This window comes from Trichoplusia ni, chromosome 4, assembly GCF_003590095.1.
Source record: "Trichoplusia ni isolate ovarian cell line Hi5 chromosome 4, tn1, whole genome shotgun sequence".
NCBI lineage: Eukaryota > Metazoa > Arthropoda > Insecta > Lepidoptera > Noctuidae > Trichoplusia > Trichoplusia ni.
In genome coordinates this window covers 12935547-12954652 of record NC_039481.1, presented here as the reverse complement: position 1 = coordinate 12954652, position 19106 = coordinate 12935547, and the positions used below count along the sequence as shown (strand labels likewise).

General features: G+C 37.2%; 3 protein-coding genes across 3 annotated transcripts in view; 2 read left to right on the top strand and 1 right to left on the bottom strand.

Annotated features, from left to right (window-relative positions):
- The window catches only part of LOC113493081 (transmembrane protein KIAA1109 homolog), a 36131-nt gene extending 28607 nt beyond the window's left edge, over positions 1-7524 (top strand). Inside the window, exons 47-55 of the mRNA XM_026870895.1 lie at positions 388-583; positions 852-1048; positions 1406-1543; positions 1930-2088; positions 2590-2784; positions 3207-3425; positions 3797-3927; positions 4198-4355; positions 4569-7524. Of these exons, the coding sequence (XP_026726696.1) occupies positions 388-583; positions 852-1048; positions 1406-1543; positions 1930-2088; positions 2590-2784; positions 3207-3425; positions 3797-3927; positions 4198-4355; positions 4569-4752 (1577 nt within the window). The 3' untranslated portion in view covers positions 4753-7524. The remainder of the gene's footprint in view (positions 1-387; positions 584-851; positions 1049-1405; positions 1544-1929; positions 2089-2589; positions 2785-3206; positions 3426-3796; positions 3928-4197; positions 4356-4568) is intronic.
- A 262-nt stretch (positions 7525-7786) lies between these two features.
- On the bottom strand, positions 7787-14099 carry LOC113493077 (ubiquitin-like-conjugating enzyme ATG3). The gene is made up of 7 exons (XM_026870890.1): positions 13883-14099; positions 13321-13509; positions 12784-12897; positions 12255-12416; positions 11222-11383; positions 10535-10662; positions 7787-10170 (listed from the first exon to the last, which is right to left on the bottom strand). Exons 1-7 carry the CDS (start codon positions 13952-13954, stop codon positions 10017-10019), a joined length of 981 nt encoding a protein of 326 aa, XP_026726691.1. The 5' UTR covers positions 13955-14099; the 3' UTR covers positions 7787-10016.
- A 424-nt stretch (positions 14100-14523) lies between these two features.
- LOC113493080 (mitochondrial fission 1 protein) lies at positions 14524-19054 on the top strand. Its single transcript, XM_026870894.1, has 5 exons — positions 14524-14714; positions 14795-14908; positions 16066-16236; positions 16677-16810; positions 18656-19054. The coding sequence occupies exons 1-4, from the start codon at positions 14670-14672 to the stop codon at positions 16794-16796; spliced, it is 450 nt and encodes a 149-aa protein (XP_026726695.1). The 5' UTR covers positions 14524-14669; the 3' UTR covers positions 16797-16810; positions 18656-19054.
- The last annotated feature ends 52 nt before the right edge of the window (positions 19055-19106 follow it).

Sequence of the window (19106 nt, the reverse complement as noted above, 5' to 3'; positions counted from 1 at the left end):
CTCTTAGCATTGCTACACCTGCCGCCCGCGGGTATCGCTTTCGCGTTTATGCGTTGAGGCCGACGTGTAAAAAGCGTCGGCCTCCTCGCCTCACACTAGGGTCACAACCGTCACAACCAAAGTTTGACCCGCCGTCTTACGTCTGTTGAGCGGGCGATGTGCACCCCCAAGCCTATCGCCCTGACCCTGGTTAGGGTGGCAAGTCGCGCTTTTCGCTGCCTCACCCGCCTGCCATACAGCACCTACTTCTCACGCATGTTACACATGATACTCTCATGACACGCGGCTGCCACTTGCCACACTTGAGACTCTTATGTCACATATTCCACAAAAGTGGATGCCGTTTAGCATGCAAATATTCGTTATTGAATGATCTGTTTTCTCCAGTACACATTGAGGAGGAAGCGGGCTGCAACCCTGGACACGTGTGTGGAGTCAGGCTGGCGGCGCTTGAGCTGCGGCTAGAGTACATGGGGACTCCCGTCCTGCTGGCCCGCGTGTCCCGCCTGGCCGCCGCGCTGCGGGACGAGTGGCTGGCCCGCGCGCGCCGCCCGCCGCACCACCCGCACACCCCCACCTCCAGGTACTCAGGGGACAGGGGCTGGCCGCGTGTCCCGCCTGGCCGCCAAACATGGGCCGCAACACCTAGGGCCACTTGGTGCTTCTACCTTAGTGCCATGCTGTTCATGGCGTAGCGGTAACGTCAGAGATCGGAACTATCCGTGTTTGGTTGCCCCTTTGGCACTCATCAGTTATTTTATCCGTCTTCTCAACAATCCAAATAAGTATACCAGAACTACGCAGACGAAATTCATATTATGTTCAATTTAAATCAAACTTTCATTCAACAGGCCGGCAATAATCTTGACGCATGGCACGCTGAGCTGGCACCAGCTGCAGATCCTGATGTCGCGCAGCACGACGCCCGACCTGCTGAAGATGCAGCTGAAGCTTGAAGAGTTCTTCACGCAGCAGTTCAAGTCCAGCAAGCGCGTGTTCAGCTCGCTCAGACCTAACTACTCCACAGCCAGGAGGGATCGACGTGAACGTATGTTATTTAAATTTTCTCTTAATTCATTAGGTAAAATTTATTTGTTCGAGAAAAAAAACGTGTGTTCAATAATTAATTAAAATTACATAGTGCCGCTGTCTGTCACTCAGCATTATGGGAGGGACTCATATTCTTGCGGAATGTGAATTTGTAGCGTTATCGAAGATCCGAACGTTCTCTTCTCTGAGGAAACCGGAGAAGTGTTTAGTAACCGGGCTTTTACTGACTTAAACTACCCGATTGCTTCTCCCTCCCCTTGTAACCTCATGAACCGGGTACAAAGATCGCATTCCAAACCACCTCAACATGTATCGAAGGCATGACGTGATATAACTAACTGTTTCCGTGCCATAGCGGCGCCCCCCGCGGCGGCGGCGGAGGCTGCCCCGCCGCAGCAGCAGGAGCTGCGCCACCACCGCCACTGGCAGAAGGTGCTGCAGCTCGTGTCCGGCATGCAGCTGTCCACGCTGCCCACGCCGCTGCCCGCCAACGGTAACCTACTCACTCATATGAAGTTATACACTTTAATGTGTGTAAATCGACTGGCCTGTTGGTCTAGTGGTCAGTAGCACTGAATGATATACCGGAGGTCGTGGGTGGGTCAGGACCCACCATCACGACCCAGGACGAATATTTTTGTGATGAGTTTGTTCTGTGTCTGGGTGTAATGTATCTATAATACGTATGTATTTAGAATATTTAAGTATATCTATCAGTTGTAGAGATCAGACTAGATTGCGTTGTTGTATCATAAACTGCAAATCCTGCTGATTCAATTTTGACTGTGCGACTTTATCACATTACAACGCAAATAATGATATATATCTACATTTTCAGTTATAAAAAGCCTTTATATAACCTCTATGTTATTCCCTCAGGCACAGTCCTCGGCGGTACGATGGAACTGCACGGCACAAACATATCGCTAGCCTGTTTCCATGGCAACAGTTTCAAGTCCAAATCCTGGGCGCTCTTCAGCCTCAAGGACCCCTGCATCAGCTTCGCCACGGAAGCACAGCAAGTGGCTAATGATGACGGTAAGAACTAAGAACATACAAGTAGTGTAGGACAATAAATTGTGTAATCTACGAATTATTTTATGAGTATAGGGGTCTTGTGTACGTGACTGAAATGGTTGTGAAAAACTCTTGCGGTACAAGGACTAAATTCGTTAGCGCGGGAGTCATTTAAAAAAAGAGTATTATGGAAAAGTCCAATGGAAATGTTATGAGTGTTGCCACTCTTAATTAAAATATGTGTGATCCTCAAAATTACAACGAAAGGATAGTTAGAAATGAATTTAGTTTTAGCATTCTTTTTTTATTTCATTTACATATATATTGCACATTTATACTATGAAACTCAGAGTACCTTAACGCATGGCGGAGCATCGTTTACGTATGACCCATGTAAGTTGTACGTAGAGTGCAATACGACTGATCTTTGAAACCTTCTGTCATGTTATTGGTAACATTATTTAGCCATGTGAACTGTATACCGTACATACGCCGTTCGTTATCCCTGCCCGTTGCCTCCAGGAGCGCTGGAAGTGCACGTGGTCCAGAGCCTGACGGCCAGCCTGGGCGGCAGCGCCACGGCGGGCGCGGGTACCACTCGCGCGCACCAGTCCATGGCCACGGTGTGCCGCATGACGCGCGCGCTGCTCTTCCCGCCGCAGTTCAAGACGCTTAAGGAATGGTTCCATTATGCATTTGCCAACAGCGAGATTGACGGTAGGTTGATTGATAGTCACAACCCTTACACAAAGTAAAATCATATAGAAAATAGTAAGTTTTACTCAAAATTATGTTGTGTTTTTTAGAGAACACCATTGACGGCAAATACTTATCGCAAGTTTATTCCACGTTGTGTATCAAAGTGCTTGTTACAAATTTAGGAGTCTTTGTGCATGCGATATAAATATCACAAAGATTGATCAGTGAATGCAGGAATATTCAAAATTAATAGTATGAACAAGAGTAAATTAATCTAGTCTGTAAAATTCTCGTGTCAGTGTATGCAATTGAACACTCCGAAACTCCGAAACATATTGGGTAGGTCTGTGAATCGGACGAAAACTTTTATACTTTCATATGACGACCTAGCAAAATTTTCTGGGTCAGTTAGCATAATATGTATCCTTTTAAACTATCAGCGATCGAGTTGTTCCCGTCGCTGGAGCGCGAGGCGGGCGGGCCGGGCGCGGCGGGGGGCGCGGGGGGCGCGGGCGCGGGCGGGGAGCGCGAGCGCGCGGCGGAGCGCGGCAAGGGCGCGGCCGACAAGCACGTGCGCGAGGTCATCTTCGCGCTGCCCTCGCTGCAGCTGCACGTGCGCACGCACCATCTGCAGGGACACGCGCCGCCCACCGAGAACGGTACGCAACAGGGACCTCACTACTGCACACATACTACACGGAAACAGTACCTGCTGCTAAGAGAGACAAGATACGAAATGATTGACAAGAAAAATACAGAAGTAGTTATGTTAGCTTATATTGTACTGGGACGAACACAACTCGTCTCAGCGGAAATCCTGACCACTAAATGAACAGCAACATGTACATTATACAACACATTAGAAGCTTCACGCTTGTGTTGTGTATGTGTAATACATTTATATCTAATTGACACGCTAAACTAAACAAATAACCATAACATTCGCAATTTTACTACTTAGGTACTACAATTCATCGATTGCTTACTCTGTTTCTACATTTTTATTAAATTCAATTAATTAACTCAACAGATGAGAAGCCAGTAGTGGAGTGCAGTTTCATCACGGAATTCGAGGACCACATATTCGTGTCGGTGGACGCGGAAGCGTTCCTGTTCCTTCATGACCTCATCTCTTCGTACATCAAAGAAAAGGATAGAGTGGTAAACAAACTAGATGAGATATTTAGCAAAATATTGATTGAATGACGTCTTATATGTTTTTACTATGTAGTTTATTTGTATGTTTTTTATAAGTACAAGTGATTTTTGCCGTACTAATAACAACAACAAAAATAAAAAAGGGAACGGATACACAAAAAAAAATAACTGAATATTAGAAAAATACTTAATGGTCATGTTTCCGTTGATGACATAAGGATAAGATAATTGCATCAAGTTTGTTTTGACATGTCCTTCCTACGTGTCCCCCAGATGACAGGCGCGGGTCGCACGGCGTGGGGTGAATCGGGCCCTGCGGGCGCGGGCCCCGCGGGGCCCGGTCCCAGCGGCGCGGCCGGGGCCCCGCGCGCCGCCGCCAGCGACTACCGGGACTACCGCTGTGTCACCTGGCATCTCGAGCCCACCGTCAGGTACACTAGCCTTGTGCCACACACATACTATACATGCGGTCTCGCCAGGCCCGGTGCTATCCTAGGCGGGCGAAACTTCAAGTGCTTGGTATTTGGGCTTACCATCATCATCAGCCCTTACTCGTTCACTTCTGGACATAGGTGTCCCGAATTTCACGCCATCGAGATTTATATTTGGGCTATGATAACAACTAATAAAAACTTCACTAACAGATTACTATCGTGGGCCGGCAAGTCGATCGAGCCCTACGGCGTGGACTACATCCTGCAGAAGCTGGGCTTCAGCCACGCGCGGACCACCATCCCCAAGTGGCTGCAGCGCGGGACCCTGGACCCGCTCGACAAGCTGCTGTCGCTCGTGCTGCTGCGTCTGGTCGCCATCGTGCCGCACAAGTGATACACTACCTTAGCAACACACAATAAAAACGACATTCCCTTGTATTATACAAGGTAAGCTACCCAAACTTGTTACCATCGTGCCGCACGAGTGATAGCCAACCTTATTTTCACACGAATTAAGACTAAATTTAATTGTACAATGTAAGTGGAACGAACTCATCGTAATGTTGCGAGTGATAACCAAACTTATTTACACGAGAATTAAACTGAAATTTAATTGCCAAGTACTACGTAAGCTGTCGAGATCCGACACCATTGTGCGGCACAAGTGATAAACACCTTTATGACATCTTTCGTTAAGTTTAAAATAACTTGCTAGTCTTACAACAGAGTTTATGACTGTTTTATTCTATTACTGGAGTAAATAATTATAAAGCCAGTGGCTTTTAAGTAAAAACTAGCGATCGACATATCGAACGATTGTAACGCGATTTTGAACTATCGCACACGAATTAACCGACATTTATAAATGTTTAGAGTGTTTAGACTATAGTTTAATCCTATAAATACATTTTTATAATTCGACTTTGAACATTCCTGTACCAAACTTATATTCAACTATATAACAACACGTTAAAGTCGAAATTAGTATCAAATTGATGCGGGAGAAATTTAAAGTGAAGAGGATAGAAGATATTGATAAAACGAAGATGGCCTTTGGTGTGTTTGTAGTAATATTATGTAGAAAATTACCGTTTTTACTAAATGTATACATATAAAATGTAAAATTAGTCCAAATTGAATCAAAGAATATATTATTCTTCAATATTGTATAGTAAATATTTATGTAGAGTTTAAAAACTCGAAAATGATAACGAGATTATTTTTAGTACTTGAGGATGCGTGTGCGCATCACTAGAAGTTAGATGTTATTTAAATATGAAATGCAAATGATATTATTGTATTTGAATATTTCCTTGCTGCCTAGTTAATCCTACATCGCTTAGACCAACACTTTACATTAGCTAGGAAATTAAATTTCATGAATTTATACAAAATATGATATTAATCAGATTAGTAACTCGTTAGCATTCCCTTATCTAATCACGTTGGTGTTATACAAACTAAAATATAATCCAGTTTTTTTAGTAAAAGTACAATTATATGTGGAGAATATTAACCTATGACGTTCGTGACGATTGGTTCATTAAAATGTAAATACAAATCATTATTTCAATCTGAAATGAATGCTGGGGGCGATCCGTTTCTTTTTTGGTTTTCGCCAGTATTTGTCAAGGAAGTGTTTTATCACTGTAGTAGGTTTATACCATTCTTTTTAACTATTTAACTTTCCTGGATGGGAGATTTTATTTCGATGAAATTTAGAATTATATCAGGCAGATTAGTTTTGAAAGGTGGGCCAACACGACCATAGTCTATAGTAGATTAGATATTAAATACCTATAGCAAACCAAAATATAGATCACTTTTTACAAAATAACCGAATCAAAATCTGTTATATGTGATGAGAAAACACTACTGTCATTTTAATAAAAAATATATTGTTATGGTCGCGTTGGCGAGTTAGCTGCAGGTAAGTAGTACTAAGGGACACTTTCCACTGACACAAGACTTGTTATGACTCCTATAAAAAGTGCTAAGATTATACCAGTAATTATTTAAACAAATCGTCATAACTGACGTTGTGAACTTGACACATTAATCTTTTATATAGATGAGGATTTCGTAACCGATGGAAACAGGAAAAATCTGTGGAAACTGTCCCTCCAATGTACCTTTAATTAATTTTAATTTGCGACCAAATCCATGTTCCATCACATACTTAGTTAATTTGTTATTTAAGGTGGGATTATTCTGTGATCATTGTGAATGCAGTTAGGTGTTAAGTTGCGTGGTTGATTTATTATATTATTGTCTTTATGTTACGTTATTTTAAGGTTTACAATCATTTGCATACCTGGAGCCTATTTCATGAATAGTGACGTTAACCATACTGTATATAACTACATACATATATGCTGTACAGATCAATACAAGCTCTTTTAGACGTCGACAGTCCAAAGATCATTGAAATCATTGTAAGTATTAACGAAGAAATATAAAGAACCATTTATTTAGTCTTGGTAAGTATTACTACATGAAATAGGACTCTAGGATACCATTAAATCTGATTCGTTACTTAAGTAATGTCACTATTTGTCCAGGTAAAGATATTTTTATATCAGCTTTAAGTTTGAATTAAGTCACTACAAATAAAACCTAGTGATTAAGTAATAACACAGTTGATCCAGTCATGAAGTGTATCTATCGATGTCACACCGTAAATATAAGTTACCTATTTCCCATTAAATATAAAAAATACGACAAATTACCTATACTTAGTTAATCTGTGGAATCTTATGTCAAATGCTGTGATTGGTTGATAGTATTTTGGCCAACTTTTTACTTTAGGACAGAGCTTACATAAACAAGCCTTTCAGTTATTGTGTTCTGTTAAGAAATATAAGTATATAATGGAATAAAATGATAGAATTGTTCATTCTCCTCAATATGTAACGAAAATGAAGTTCTATAATAATTATTGGTGGTGCAATTAAGAACAATGTTATTATTACAATTATTTGGGTTATAGGAACGCAACACGGAGTATCGTTTATTTGCGGATAAAGTTGTATTATTTTGTATAATAGAGGTAGGTGGTTAGGTTTGTAAAGGGCTTCGTCGCATAGTACTGATTATATTTTATTAAAGCATGGTGATTTGTACATAATGTATGTTATAGATATCAATAAATTATTAATAGAATTTATTCTTGAGGTGTTCATTTATTCTCATGCTTTACCTATTCCTAAGTCATCAGTCGGTATCAGTTTCCATTCCTACTATAATTTCCAGAATATTGACCTCACGTAAATTATACAAACGGTTTCCTCACGAGTATTAGTTTCGGACTCAAACGGAGATCCTAATCACGGGTAGACGGGCGACGGCGTCGTGAGTCCAATTTAATATTAACCTTAGTCACTACCGTTGGACTGCCACAGAAATCAATAATGGAATAAAACAAAATGTGTATGCAAAATAACATTTATATTAAAAATAAACCAAACTGTGCACATAGATGTATAACATAAGAGTATTCAACACTATCAGTACACAAACAACACCAATTATATAAGTCTTAGTTAACTTGATTATATTGAACAAAGTTTGTCGTAAGTTATGTGGCTTCATTTATTTTGTAAAATCGTTGTTAAGATGTAATAATTTGACAAAAAACGGTATCCTATCATTATTCAGGACTTCTTTAAGTGATTGAACAAATGATTTTACCGTATTAATATATATCTTAGCCACAAGAAATGTAGCATACCGCTCCTTGACAAATCAGGTAAGAAAAAACTGTTTTTTATTTAATAAACTTAACTTATTATTTTATTTAAATCAAGATAAATTCTATAATTATGTCATGTTAACAAATTTCACCTAAACTTTAACTGTCAGCCACAAAACAACAAGTTTATTAACGAATTCACTAATGAACAATTCTCAACCTTTTTAAAACTGGTAGAAAAGGACAGTATGATTCCATTCAGCCGAGTGCGATGGCGACAGAGTGTACATTGCTCACTATGCTAACACGCGCGTGTTTTAACTGTTCTCTTTCTATACCTACATTGGGGCAATATTGGCGAGACAACCGTACCTTCGTAATTAGTGTTAAGCCTTTGCGGTGGAAAATTATTAACTATAGTTGCAGTCGGTTACAAAAGAATATGCCTAGATGATTTGTAATAATTGTTATGTATTGAGTTATTTCATTGATTTCTGATAATACCGAAGTAAATCTTTTGTTAATGATACTAGCGCTCCCCAAATAAAAGACTAAATAAAATGAGGTTTTATAAAAGTTTTAAAACAAGTAAAAACTCAGGAAATCTTTAACGGGCGTTAATTTTACGTCCTTGGCGTACCCATTTGTACCCGACTGTAAAGATACGGCAAGATGAATCACGAAATGAATATTAACAAATGAGTGTGGTTGGCAAAACAAATAAAACTCCATATTAAATATCGTTACATAAACATGGCATAATAGGAATGTTCCCAACACAAGTCATTGTATTGGGTGTTTGTACTAACTGTTTAATTTGTGCCAGTTATGTAAACAAAAGGAACTATAAAATTATTATTTTATAAAGTCACTCCATTATCCCAAACAGTTAAAAAGCTTCCCATTTATTAAATAAAATTATTTATTGTTAACGGTATTAAAGTTATTGAAATTGTAGACAACTCTAATTCTTAGATACTATTGTAATAAGAATATCAACTGCATCATGCGGCTCATAAAGCTATTCAACTTAACTGTGTGTAAAGTGTACTAGTATTTAGTACTTAACACAGTTAGTAGTACTAACTTAAAATACTTGGAGACCTGGACATAGATTGCTGCAGTTTATATGGCAATATTTTTATTAAAATCTTTCAGAACAATTTGTTTTAACTAATTAAAATTTACTCGAATAAATCTACATGTTTGATTGTTAGACTCATGGCAAAATGTATATTATAAACAAAATTAACTTAAAATAATCGTTAAAGAAATGCTGAGTTAAAGCTATCGATAAAATATCTATTGATATTGCACTGGCTCAGATTTTCATGTATTTATAATTAATTTTATTTAAAACGTTTTATTTATAAATTTTATATAATTATCTAAATCGCAAAACATCGAATAAACATTGACTGGCCTATACTACGATAATATACAATATAATAAATAGACGCGGCGGGGAATCAAATTACAACAGAACTTACAAATATATGATCCAAAATGGAATCCAGTATCATATTGATCGACACTCTTATCAGTGTCGCTTAATGTTCCTTCAAACACTTCAGATGTCCTACAAAATCTATAGGGTTAAGTTGCCATTAAATACGTAAGAAGCATCCACAGATAATAAGGAACTGTATTGTTTCAATCATTCAAATCATTTTTGAACCCTTTATTTAAAATCCAGTCTCCATGTTATGCCCCCCGCGTTGCCTTATAAAAAGCTATGTTTATGCTGTCTTCATATTGAAGCGGAACAAGATTGCAGAGCGAGAAAGACTAAGGAATATTGACCAATAGGATTGTATAAAGCAATACCATACTCTTGTCGCGTTCTAGTAAGAATCCGGCTTTTCTAAATTAATGCAACCTTTTGGTAAATATTTCTCCGTTTCCATATCCTCATTTCGATTTAATAGAAAGACAGAATTATATATACTACAGATATAGAAGCTTGTTTAGTTCATGGCGAAGTTCTGCGTGAAGTCGTACTCGATGGTGGGTATGACGGTCTGCACGAACTTCAGGAACACGATGAGGTACGAGTGCACGCCCATCTCGCCGCCGCTCTCTGTCACTGTCTCTATTATCTTTTTCATTACTTCCGCGTGTCTGAAAGGATAGAGACAGGACTAGACAAAAAATCTAAACAAAGACATGCCGAGTTCTAAATAGTCTTTAAAAACGGTTTAACGAGATAACTAGTAGATACTATTTTGAGGTCTAACCTTTGTAGGTACACCTATGAGTAAACCGTGATGAAATAATAATGGATCCACTTAAGGAAAAGTTTTAGAATAATATTCACGAACTTTTGTAACAATGCCTTATATTTTCGGACATTTTTACTTAAGTCACAGATGCCACAAATACATCGTCGTATGTGGATTTGGTATGTTCTGTTAAAGTGAAAATTCTTCATGGAAACGTTCAAAATGTTCCCAAGTCCAGTCCAAGTGAGTGTGAGGGTGCTAACCTGCAGGGATGCACGGAGGCCATGCTGGGCCCGGACAGGTGCGGGTGCGACTCCATGGTGACGGTCTTCTTGGCGTGGTCCTGCGACACGTCCTCATACATCTGCTCCACGCTCAGCAGTGTTCGATCCTGCGGGGACATTACATTATGTAGTACACGAATGGAAGGAAGTCTGTCTAATGTAAATAGAATTAAGTGCAGAAGTTATGCAAAAAAAGTATTACTTATAAATTCAGAAGTGATATCAATATTAGATTACGATGTACACATTGGGACTCCTTACATAGTGTTGAAGAACTATACAGCATGTATGAAAAAACTTGTCCGATCCATGATGGAAACAAGTGACTTGCCAGATGTGCTAGAAACATCGTAAAAATAATCAAGGTCTTTACACAGCATCAAACGATATTTCTTTAGCAGTGCTGACACCAAATATCACCCTGAATTTTGGAAAAAGTGCAGGTAGTTACCTAGTTGTTATAATTGATTAATTTCTATTGCTGACATAGGTGGTTAAATTATATTTATACATCACATTATGGTATGCAATAAAGAATTGAGAATCTTATCATATTTTATACATAAATTAAAATGATTGGAGGATTTTGCTTTTGTTTTCTTTTTCGTTATCCATACATTTACAGACTCTTCTCAGAAAATCCTTTAAAGTAGTATATATGCTAACCTCATCGTATCCGATGAGCCAGAGTCGCGGCGTCTGGTAGTACTTGTCGTATGTGATGTGCAGGTCGTAGGTGCGCGTGCGGATGATCTCGTCACCCTCCGAAGACTTCGACTTCTTCTCTTTGGCTGGCTTCGGCTCCTTGCGTTGCGCTAGGTCTGTTGACTGGACAACATAGTGCAAAAGTTATTGACGGTATAACTTCGCAAAGAAACACTGAACACTATCAAACCGTGGAGTGTGATATGTCTTTGCTATATTAAATTGAATTACAGGGACAGATTTCTAATATTCAAGGTCATGACTTTCAAAATACTGAGAAATGGTAATCATAATTTTTATCACTACGATTTTCAAATTTGGAAAACTGTTTTAAAATATATTGATACTGGATGTAAATTCTTCTACTATTAGTTATTTATTAAACCGTTTGTTTATAGACACATTTGTGTACATTCTAAATGTCTGATAAGCTATAAATATAAAAATTTAAGTGATGTTACTTTGTAATACAATATTGACAGAGCAATTAATAGATAGATAGCATTGGTATCAAGCTAGCGACACCTCTGAGTGACACCAGACAATATTTTTCTATATTCAAAGTGTTTACATACCACCACCTGAACTATAATTTATGCAAATGACTATCTGTTTTAAGTGTATTTCATGGATGACGTCATTTGCTTAATATGGATGCAGAGAAGATTAATTTGAAATTATGTTTCCTACAAGGTGGTTTTTTACAGACTTTTGATACAATATTGCATAATTTAAATTATTTAACAGTAAGACAAAACCACTGTGACTGTATAAATTTGGACACCTCTTTAGTACGACACTAGTCAGCCAATCGTAAGAAATACAGTAGGCAATAAATAAGTAAACCAAGAGCAATAAAGAATGACTAATCTGCCTTAAGAAAGCACATTTTGATTTACTACCATGAGACTAGAACATTTGACAAAATGAGAATAGACTCACACATCCATTAAGAATTTAAGAATCAAGTTAAGAATAAACAGTTCAATCTTACCGGATCCACCTCATCCAGCAAGCCGGACTCCTGGAACTGCTCCATGTCCTCGGCCTCGCCGTCTTCATCCTCATCATCATCATCATCGTCGTCGTGGTCGCCAGCCGCGCCTTCACCGTCACTGTCCCCAGTGTCAGCTGCCTCCAGCGTCATTTCACAAACCTGGTGGCATTTGATTTTCTTTATTGCTGATAATAAAGACATATACAACAATAGCTGTAACAGCAACAACAATGACCTTTTTTCAAATCAATGTTTAATACACTGATTTATTTAACCCCATACAAAATTCTCGAGAACTGGGTGTGGGGTAAATCAATACACTTTAAGGTATCAATTAGTTTGAGTCTGCTTTCTAGGATGTATTTTTAGGCACAAACAAAAAGTCTATGTTAGATTAAGTAAAGATGCCATCTTTAACACGGACTTTACACTTTACATTCCATTGTTATATTTAACTGTATATTTTTCTAACAAGATTCTTATCCTAAAATTCTAACTAGCCATTTTGTTGTAATATAAATGGTACCTTATCTTCCACAGTAGGTGATCCTGCATTATCATAGTGGTGTGTGTCAACCCAGCCACCGTCTTCGTCATGCTCATCCTCTATCACTTTCTCTTTGTCCTCACAGTACTCTATCTGAAATACAATGCGATGTTAATTTGTTTTATACTATTTCATCACTTATGAGTTGATTAGTAATATTTTGACAGTCATGGTAATGAGTTGAGGTTATTGATAAAATAGAAATAATATCATTCAGTGTGCCATTCATTAATATTTGGTTGCATATGTAGCAGCACTTAAAATTCTGTTATGAAATAACACATATATTAAAATGGCTATTGTACCTATATCTTTTATTTTTTTTACTATTGTATGTAAATACTATTAAATCAATAAATAATTAAAAATTGTGATCCTATACTTTCAGAACAACTGAAAGAGATACCAGATATCATTTCAAATATTCATATATGCACAATATGAATCACACTTAAGTACAAATTAATACAAGTGTCAACATCTTCCGAAATGAAGTAAAGACCATTCATTATCTACCTGTTTGCACCTCCTGTAACAAGGTACATTTCTAGTGATTAGGAACTGCCTGTCAGCTGGCAGGTATGGCCTTATCTTGGCCTCCTCTCCTTTGGCCCACTGCCATGTGGGACAGTGATGGACAAGGTGGTCTCCCGCAGCCACAAACTCTTCAGGAGTTAGTACTCCTGTCTCTTGGAACTTCGATTCCTAATAAAAATAAAATATTTAAGTAGTGAAAAGCATCACAATTTGTAAGGACAAAGTGTGGCTGATGATATATGCATTATAAAGCCCATGAAGTTAAATCACCTGACAGTGATAAATTGTTAGTTTATGATTCAGATAAGAAAAGATGCATCTATTATTATAACATTTATACTCGGATTTATTCCTATATACACGTAAAAGTACTCGTAATGTACATGCCTTAAACATATGATAAAAGCGAACATATTACGTTCATAAGAAGTACCCATACGTGTAATGATTATTGCGTATCAACAATTTCAAATATCATTCGACATTAACATAAACAGTAAACAGTGATAACTGGTAGAACCAGTAACAAAGATAATGTTACCTTCAAAACCGGCGTCAAATACCCGGCGACACCCAGCGCTGTCCCCTTCACAGTGTTGATCATACTCTGCATCTTTAGGTGGTTGGTAAGAGCAGGCTTCGAACAAAGGGCTGCAGCACAAAACTACAATAGCCTATTTAAAATTATACGATTTTCACTGCACCACAACAACGCGACAAGAATCGCGATCTTGAATATTAATTTGACACAATGACATTGACAGATTAGAAATTGCGTTTCGTTACTATCAGAGAGCATAATATAAGCACTACGTTTTAGTTACTATAACCCGTAAAGGGCATGTAACAAAGGAGTTATGAGTTGATTAGTCATCTTCATAACTTCTTTTTTAAATCTTGAGAATGATAGACAAAAAGGAAACAAGGAAATAGAAGCAGAGATTATTGAACTATACTAGACTTCAGTATTATAAGCACCTAAAAGATTTTGAGAATGAAATTATGGAGTAAATCATAAATTGTGCATATTTATGTACTCAAAAAATACTTCAAGAGGTGTAGGAAATAGCAAAACATAATATTATTTAATCGTATTAAAAGAGGTAAGTGGGAATCGACTACCATTAACAATTCGATTTGATCAGACTAATTAAACGTCACGTCTCAATCAATAGTGTCAACGAAGCGAATGACAACGAGCAGTCAGTCAAAATCAAAACTTTGATTTTTCAATTTTCATTGATAACGCGAAATAATGAAATTTTCCTTTTCGCATTCTAATTTGTAATACGGTCGTTTTTTAAAAAGCATTATATTCTCAAATCACCATGGAGGATGTTCTGGATGAAATAGTATCATCGGAAGACTTGCAAGTAATGCAAAAACTTGTGCAACGCTTTATTTGTGAGTCATTACATGTTATACTGATTTGTTTCAATATTTCATTGTTTAGAAGTTCGAGAAAGTTTTCCACGAGCAGCTTCATCAAGGCAACGTGACGCACAAGGCGCAGTTTGAGTACGCATGGTGTTTGGTGCGAAGCAAATACCCTACAGACATACGAAAGGTAATGTTTATTAACGTCGCATTATTATCCGGTCGTGAGGATCTTGACGTCATTTTTGTGATTTGTCGATTTTATTCATCACTTTCTTTGCATAAGACTGCTGACTCTTCTGAGCCAGTTATTTTAATAGCTTTCATGTTTATCAGTAATGAATGTCATTCAATGTTTAAATGTGGTTGTTTCATTCAGGCAAGGTCTTTTAGGACTTTCCAGAAACATCTTCCTTATATCCAGAAATATCTCAATGATCATGAGTAAAACTGATCAACAAAAATGCCTAAATATAAAATTTAACCAAGTACTCTGCCAGTGTAAATCAATAATGCATGATTTCATAAATTTGTATGAAATTGATTATATCAGTATTGTTAGGTACATTTTCTTTATTTCAAAAAAATATATTTTTAAATCGGTGTTGCTTTTATGCTTCATCACAGCAATAGCAAAATTACACTTTTCAAACATTTATATAAAAAATTGCTAAAATAACAATTATGAAATAATGATCAACCCTGACATAATGCTTTGTGTATATTTAACCAAATCAACTATTGTATGTTTTTACAATTAATTAAACAAAATATTACTTGCACCATTCCAAAGAGGTGCCATTCACATTTCTGAATCATTGTTGTTAAAGAAAAAAAACTATCCAATAACTATTGACCCTTGTACTTTATCTGTCATTAATATGTAGGCATATATTGCCGCAAGTACTAGTTACAAATGAACTGGGCAAGCAATAAATGCTGTAATCAATCATTAAACATGGAGGCTTATCTTATCACAGTTTGGGTAGCTAATAGATTCAATAAAATGTACCAAGCAGGTTAAATAACCACTGGTGTTGTTGAATTGAGCATTTATGACGGATGAATGCATGTTACCTTTGCTTAAAAAAAGATTTAAATTATTGATTCTTAAATACACTGTTACTGTACCACTTTTTCTGATGTAAAATGTTTTAACTATGAAAAAGGTTTTTGTTATTACAGTGGTGAATAGTTTTGTTTTTTTAGGCTGCTTAATGAAAAACACAGTTTATAAATTTAAAATAAGCAAAGTAACCCAAAAACATATTTTTGTAATCATAACTGCGTAATAATAAACTCTCCAAATCTTTCTGCAAATAATAGGGTATAATTTTAATATTTCAGGGTATTCTCCTTTTAAAAGAGTTGTTTAACTCTCATCCCGACGGCAAAAGAGACTACCTGTTCTACCTTGCTATAGGCAATGCCAGAATCAAGGAGTACAACAAGGCCCTCCACTATGTCAAGTCCTTCCTAGAAATAGAACCGGCCAACCAACAAGTTTTGGCCTTAGAGGTATGATATCATGTATCAGCAGGTTAATTACTACAAAGCTGAATTGAACAATGTACTGTCTCTTAATTACTTTAACTATAAAAGAAGTAATGACCATTGTGTCTCTTGCCATGTTTTTTAAAACAGCTTGGTGGATTACTTTTACTTATTTAGTTTATTATTATATCAATTCAGCCTATTGAAGTCCACTTTGTGTAACAAAACCCATATGAAACAGTTGAACACTGACCATTATTGTATGAAGTACTTTTAAATGTTATCTCTGTTCTTCATTTATGATGTTCAAGCTAGGTTTTTATAAATTTGTGGCATTTATTCTTGTAACTGAAAAAACAATTGAAATTCAAACAAAAGAGCAAAGGGTGGCCTCTTTCAGCAATCTCATTCAAAGCCATTGTTAATAATAATTGTTTTTATCTAAAGTTGTTAAATTTTTCCAGCGTCAAATAAACAAGCGCATGGAGAAGGAGGGCCTGATCGGCATCGCGGTGGCGAGCGGCGCCGTGCTGGCCATCGGCGGCATCGTGGGGCTCGGGCTCGCGCTCGCCAACAGGAAATAGCATTTGGCCTTGCTGTGAGTACCACACATAGGATATTATACCCTATGACCCACATATGCACTGCCGAAAAAAGCTGAGTTTAACATATCCATTTAAAACATTTTTTTTCCCGATTGAGTATCAGTGTCGTAGTATCACGGAAATACTTTCTCTTTAATTTTTAAATATTTTCAATCGGTTTTAATACAACTTCTTAAGGTTCGAGTATGCTTCAATTAAACTGAAAAGTACTTGACTTTGTTGAGAGTACTTGAAATTCATTCTTGGTACAGCGACCCGTCGGGCCGGCACGCGATTGTTCCGACAGATGCGATTTCCTGACAAAAGTAGTTTATGAAGTTTGAGGGTGCTAAATAAAAGGATCTCGTGGCTAAGCTATAACCGCATAAGTGAATCGATCACAGGCTAAGCTATGCTTGACGCGGTAGGTCCGCAGATGGGTGACCATCTTTGTCATAACGAGTCCCTCTGGTAGTTTCGGACGACCTTCATATTTGACGACCTCAGTGGTCGAGTGGCGTACGCACCGGTTTCAAGGTGTCGCTAATGAGCGCTCTGAGGTCCCGGGTTCGATCCCCGGTCGGGTCAATGTAAAAATTCACATTTCTACATTGTCTCGGGTCTGGGTGTTTGTGGTACCTTCGTTGTATCTGAATTCCATAACACAAGTCCTTTAGCAATTTACTTTGGGTTCAGAAAAATGTATGTGATGTTGTGCGCATTTATTTATTATTATTAAACCTATTTAAAGGGCAAAGTTGCGTTACGCATTTAATTTCTGTCTAGAAATTTATATGTTTTAAGTTAATTATACTTACTGAGGACTTGTATTAAAAAATCGTAATGAATCTGCAGAAAATAGTATTTTTCGTTAGTAAAAAGTAGTTACTCATATTCATTTAATATGACTAAAGAAACGATATTCATCAAAGTGAAAACTGCTAAATAATAAACTCTTTGTACATAAACCGTTTTCTTTTTAATAGTGAAACGCTCTTTCTTGTTTTGACTATTAACCGCCATAGTTGTTACACGCGATCATACTGCACGCACCGGTGCGGTGGCTTTACAGTGAAAATAGTTTTATATTTATGGTAAGGGTCTACGTGGCTCTAAGTGTTACCAAGGCCAACGATATTTTAATAAACTTCTGCTAGATTTACTGTGAACTTGTAGCAATATTATTGTGGTTGTGCAATATTATGACAGACGCGTAAGCTTGATAGCACTCTTACATGACATGTAACGTCCTCTAGTACTTCCACAGAGCGCCCTGAATAACGGTCAGTCAATCGTAGAGCCGAGTGGTAGAGGTCACTACGCCACCAAAGTACGCGACGTCTCGCGGGTTCGAACCCCCGTGCAAGCATTTGTGTGATCCACGATGACTTAAGTAATCTCTCGCGACACAAGCGCAAGACGCTAAAAAAATTATAATTAGGGAAGCCGTTATAGTCTCGACATGGGTAGCGATAGTTTAACGATAACACTTTGTCATTAAGTCCGAATTATCAATTTATAATAGTATTAATTCGTATCTTTTAGTAAGCTTATATCGGTATTTTCTGTCTGTCGTCGAGTTATCAGTTAACGACCATTAAGACTATTACTTCTTATGATTTTAGAATTGTAATAAAATTGCTTCCGATGTCTCGTCTATAATTATGTAAAATATAATGTTACATATTATATACATTAGTTAGAGATGGGCTTAAGTTTCGGAATAAACCCAGCTACAACTGCTTTAAGGGAAATATGACAGAAGAAATACGTTAAAACCCATAGAAATAGTTGTGAACTACAAAAAACAATAGCATGTTTGTCATAAGTCATTGATGGAGATAATATTATTGTTCCAGAATGAACGCTTTGTTGGGCGTTCATTACCTCTTTACAAAGAAGAAGCAGATTAAAGAGGATTAGCAGGCGAAACTAAACGATACCTAAAACAACTCACACAGCTTACATATATTTATTTATGTATGTACAAATTCTTTGATACATGGTTCCAAATTAAAAACAAATATGTTTGAATACGCTTCTAGATTTTAAAACATTGTGTGGTTTTTGAATAAGTAGCTTAGAGTTTTTTAAGTGTAATACTAGCAAGTAGTTAGTGTAATGTAATGATACAACAAATATGTACTTTATTTATTTATTTAGATTTAGGAATTATTGTGTATGTAAGAAATGAATATTGAGAAGAGTTAATGTTTGTTATTGTGATTCCATTAAATAAACACTTTTGTTTTGGTTAACTATTCTTGTTGTAAAACCCTTCCGAATATTTGTGTATGTATATTTAGTATA

Bases quoted from the DNA above. Each gene is read 5' to 3' on its own strand.
- LOC113493077 (XM_026870890.1), bottom strand. From the start codon at position 13,954: ATGCAGAGTATGATCAACACTGTGAAGGGGACAGCGCTGGGTGTCGCC. The intron at 13,510-13,882 runs GTAACATTATCT...TATTTTTATTAG, and splicing joins ATTTGACGCCGGTTTTGAAG to GAATCGAAGTTCCAAGAGAC. The intron at 10,171-10,534 runs GTTAGCACCCTC...CTATCCTTTCAG, and splicing joins GCCTCCGTGCATCCCTGCAG to ACACGCGGAAGTAATGAAAA.
- LOC113493080 (XM_026870894.1), top strand. From the start codon at position 14,670: ATGGAGGATGTTCTGGATGAAATAGTATCATCGGAAGACTTGCAA. The intron at 14,715-14,794 runs GTAATGCAAAAA...TTCATTGTTTAG, and splicing joins TATCATCGGAAGACTTGCAA to AAGTTCGAGAAAGTTTTCCA. The intron at 14,909-16,065 runs GTAATGTTTATT...TTAATATTTCAG, and splicing joins ACCCTACAGACATACGAAAG to GGTATTCTCCTTTTAAAAGA.